The sequence below is a fragment of the Rhododendron vialii genome, chromosome 9a, assembly GCF_030253575.1.
Source record: "Rhododendron vialii isolate Sample 1 chromosome 9a, ASM3025357v1".
Lineage (NCBI taxonomy): Eukaryota > Viridiplantae > Streptophyta > Magnoliopsida > Ericales > Ericaceae > Rhododendron > Rhododendron vialii.
In genome coordinates this window covers 29,500,119-29,504,073 of record NC_080565.1, presented here as the reverse complement: position 1 = coordinate 29,504,073, position 3,955 = coordinate 29,500,119, and the positions used below count along the sequence as shown (strand labels likewise).

The window sequence follows — 3,955 nt, the reverse complement described above, 5'->3', positions numbered from 1 at the left end:
TTTTAATAAGTTGGAGTTACGAAGTAAGACACTTAAAAAAGGACGGAAGGATTAATATCAAACAATAATCAACTATACTGTTTGCGGTTCAGATCATCAGATCATTTCAATGATGAGATCTGGAAGGATTTCTAATCTTTTATGAATCGAATAATGTGAGAGAGACGTGAGAATGTGGTGACGAAAGTGAGACAAAACTTTACAAGTTAGAAGATGAACACAACAGTCCTGCTAAGATTTCATTAGCAGAAGAGCAATGTATATCAAGCTTTTTGACGTTAAATAAGTATGTGACTAGATACTGCTATTTGCTTTTAAAGTTTCCCTTAGGATTGTTTCTAAACAACTACACCCGTAGCAGATATGTAAGCAGACAATGATACAGAAGGTAATGAAAATTAGCACAACATGTAACGTATTTCTGAGAGAAAAGAAAAGAAAGCGTCGGCTTACTTGGATTAAAATTTAAACGGATATCCTTTGCTTCTTAGCTAGCCGCTTATGTTCGTGCGAAGTGGCTACTCTGAAACTCAACCCCATATTCCCAACCTGAGAAATTACCACTGCACCAAACAACTCTGTCGGTCATGATCCATACCACAAAAAAATTACAAAAGAATCAACTATGCAGGGGTCTAAGTAGTGGCAAGCGCAGGAATTTCATAAAGAGGAGACCATATGTATAATTAATTTCAATTTGCAGGGATTACGCTTAAAAAAGTCAATTTTGCAAAGACTAAAGTAAGATTACCAAGATTTTGAAGGGGCAAAAACACTGAATTTTATGGTAAATATCAAGATAAACTTTGCAAAAATAAGATTATGTTGGGGTGTCGTGGCCCCTCGCCTGCACTCCTTCTGTCGACCACAGGGACCTAAATGAGTGTACCAGGCCTGCCCCAAATATCTTCGATCTTAAGGAGTGTTAGAATTTAAACCAGAAGATTTTTTATTTATTTATTGTATTGTAACAGAGCCCAGTTTATAGTAGAAGATAACACAAAGTACAACGTAAATCTATAAGAACGGGAAAATCTAACCAGATCCATAAATATTTTCACATCTCACACTTTTAGTTATCAAATACTTAGCTAATTAAAATCAGCAAAATATAAGTTTACCCTTACATTTGGTCGTTTTTTAGCTAATTAAAATCTGCAAGTGTCTAATATTCACACCTAACAAAATTCTTCAGCCCAAGTAAGAATAAAAAACAGAAACTCAAATCTATATACAACCGCTAACACAACAAAGGGATTGCATGTATATGCAGATTTATGTGCATAGATGTGTCTAAAAGTGTCCGATACACGTGGAATCACAAAAAATAATAAGAGGTAGGATTGTATCAGATGATTCCGGGCACATTTATGTCTATATCTGTGCACATAAATCCATGTATGTAGGATTGCTCCACAAGCAATATGATCCAATTTAATTGGAAAATGATTTTGCCATTTCCTTTTTTGTTAACGCCACACTTGCAAGGGAATGGCGTTAACAAAAAAGGGAGTGACAAAATCAGCAGCCATTTAATTTGACCCTCCACTACAATACTAGTTTTGGTATTGCGCTTGACAGTAAAAACTGGTGGACACAGGTGGGTTTGGCAATGTGTAATGGAAGTTACTTGGGCTGGAAATCATCAATAGCACCCTTTTTAGATGAAAGAGTTTAATTTGCTGTGACTCAAGTGTCTACACAAATCAAGCCAAGGGCCAGACGACCCAACCACTCCAGTAAACCAATCCAATAAATGAACACAGGAGAATATCAAGTAAGTTACTCAACGTTTTCCCAAGAATTATATCAACTGATGCCTTCGGCCAAATTCATCTTGCCAATCTTTTGCAAATAACAAAAAAATGACATGCCAGAATTTTAGGTAGTTGATGTTAACCATTTGGTGATGGCACTTTCATGGGTCCCTTCTAACAAAATTCAAGTGCCCTTTGAGTCATCAAATAGAGTATAGAATTGGTCATAAACCTCCATATTGATTTTTAACAATTTCTTCTTTTATGACTGACCGGCATTTCGTCATCAATCCTCAGGTTTATTGGCTGAAACAGTATAATATGACTCTGAAATTAGCTACCCAACAGAAATCACTTCTTAGATTTGACTTTAACACCATATCTCATTCACTTTTATTTTCTCCGCCTTTTCTGAAACATTCCCCATCCTAAATAATTATACTCCCCACATCACAAAAGTTTTTCTCTATGGTGAGCATTACACCAGATGTTAAATGATTATCCAATACCCAAAATTATCCATTAGCGCATTGCATGGCATGGCAGAAGAAAAGAAACTATAAATGCATCATGCCATCATCATGATACAATGGCTCAACATTGATTAGAACTAAAGTTGATCAGGGCTATGGTTGGTCATGGATTGGTGGAGAGATTAACAATCGAAAAGGAAAAAGTACATGAGAAAATAAAGAAGTGAATAAGCTAAATTCATTTATTTGGTTTCCATATCTTTTGCTTTCCATCAGATAAATCCTGCCACAAATTCCTAACCAAAACACATCTTAATGATGTGTTTGTGTGATGGATTTGTGGAAGGAGCTACGGAGGGAAAGGAAAAAGTAGACACAACGATCAGAAGATAATGATGTGAAAGGGGTAAATTTATTTCCTTGGTTTTACTCACTTTGCTTGGATGGACTTTTTGAGAGTAACTCTCAACTCTCGGCACAGTTTTCAATAAATCTTTCTCTCTATCTCTCTCCACTCATTACCACTCCAACTCTCAAAAATAACTTTCTAAAATCTAAACCAAACAAAGTGACTATCATTTTCCTATCCGCTGGTGACTCCCTCCAGAAATCCATGGCCCTAATATACAACAGAACTCATGACGTAAAGCACCTCAAACATACATTATATTTTTGAACACAACATTTACATAATATTTAAACACAACATGAATACATAGTTGCATTGCATACATACCATACACATTTGGGGTGCTATAATTAGATGAAATGTGAATGCTCGAGTTCTGCTTTCGTAAGCACCTTGTAGTAGTACTGTTATTCTTGATCAATCTGGCCCACATGCCTTCTCCTCCCCCTATAAAGCCTCTCCAATCCTCATTCTGTTTTTCCCTACCATCTCTGCAAAAAACAACTTCCAAATATCACCACCTTCAAATATATAGCCTAGCCATGCTTGCATCAGATGTTGCAGCAATCCACTACCTAGCTTCTGAAAACCTATCCCCATTCCCTACTGACTTCGCCATGTTTCCGAACACCATTCCACCATTCCAGTTTTCCAACAATGCATTCCTGACCAACTTTCCAAATCACCAACTCTCTCCTCCTTTCCAAGATTTTGCTCCCCAGTCCTCGTGCTTAAGCAACAACTCCACCTCCGACGAGGCAGAGGAGCACCAACGCCATACCATCGTTGACGAGAGGAAGCAACGGCGGATGATTTCCAACCGAGAGTCTGCCAGGAGGTCTCGGATGCGAAAACAGAAGCACCTCGACGAGCTGTGGTCACTGGTGGTCCGCCTGAGGACCGAAAATCGCCACCTCATCGACAAGCTGAACCACGTGTCCGAATGTCATGATAAAGTTGTTCAAGAGAATGTACAGCTGAAGGAAGAAGCATCTGACCTCCACCAAGTGATCATTGACCTCCACTTAGGGAGCCCTTTACCTTCTCTGAGAGACCTGGAAGAGGTTACTTGCAACACAGCTCATCTCAGAGCTGAATCTTCCAACCAATCCATCACAACTACTTCCACTAATATGCTTCACTGACTGGGACAAACAAGTCTTGTTTTTCTTCCTTTTTCTTTTTTTCTTTCTTTTTTTTTATCTATCGGCTTTTTTTTTTTTTTTTAAGGTGCTTTTCTTTAGTATGGATGTTTATCAGCCTTTGATGGCCTTAATCTGAGCTGTACGAGATAAAGAAACAAACAGTTCCAAACA

General features: G+C 37.9%; 1 protein-coding gene across 1 annotated transcript; it reads left to right on the top strand.

The window, feature by feature from the left end:
* Positions 1-2,961: 2,961 nt before the first annotated feature.
* Positions 2,962-3,955, top strand: LOC131301378 (basic leucine zipper 43). The gene has a single exon (XM_058327625.1). It carries the CDS (start codon positions 3,005-3,007, stop codon positions 3,782-3,784), a length of 780 nt encoding a protein of 259 aa, XP_058183608.1. The 5' UTR covers positions 2,962-3,004; the 3' UTR covers positions 3,785-3,955.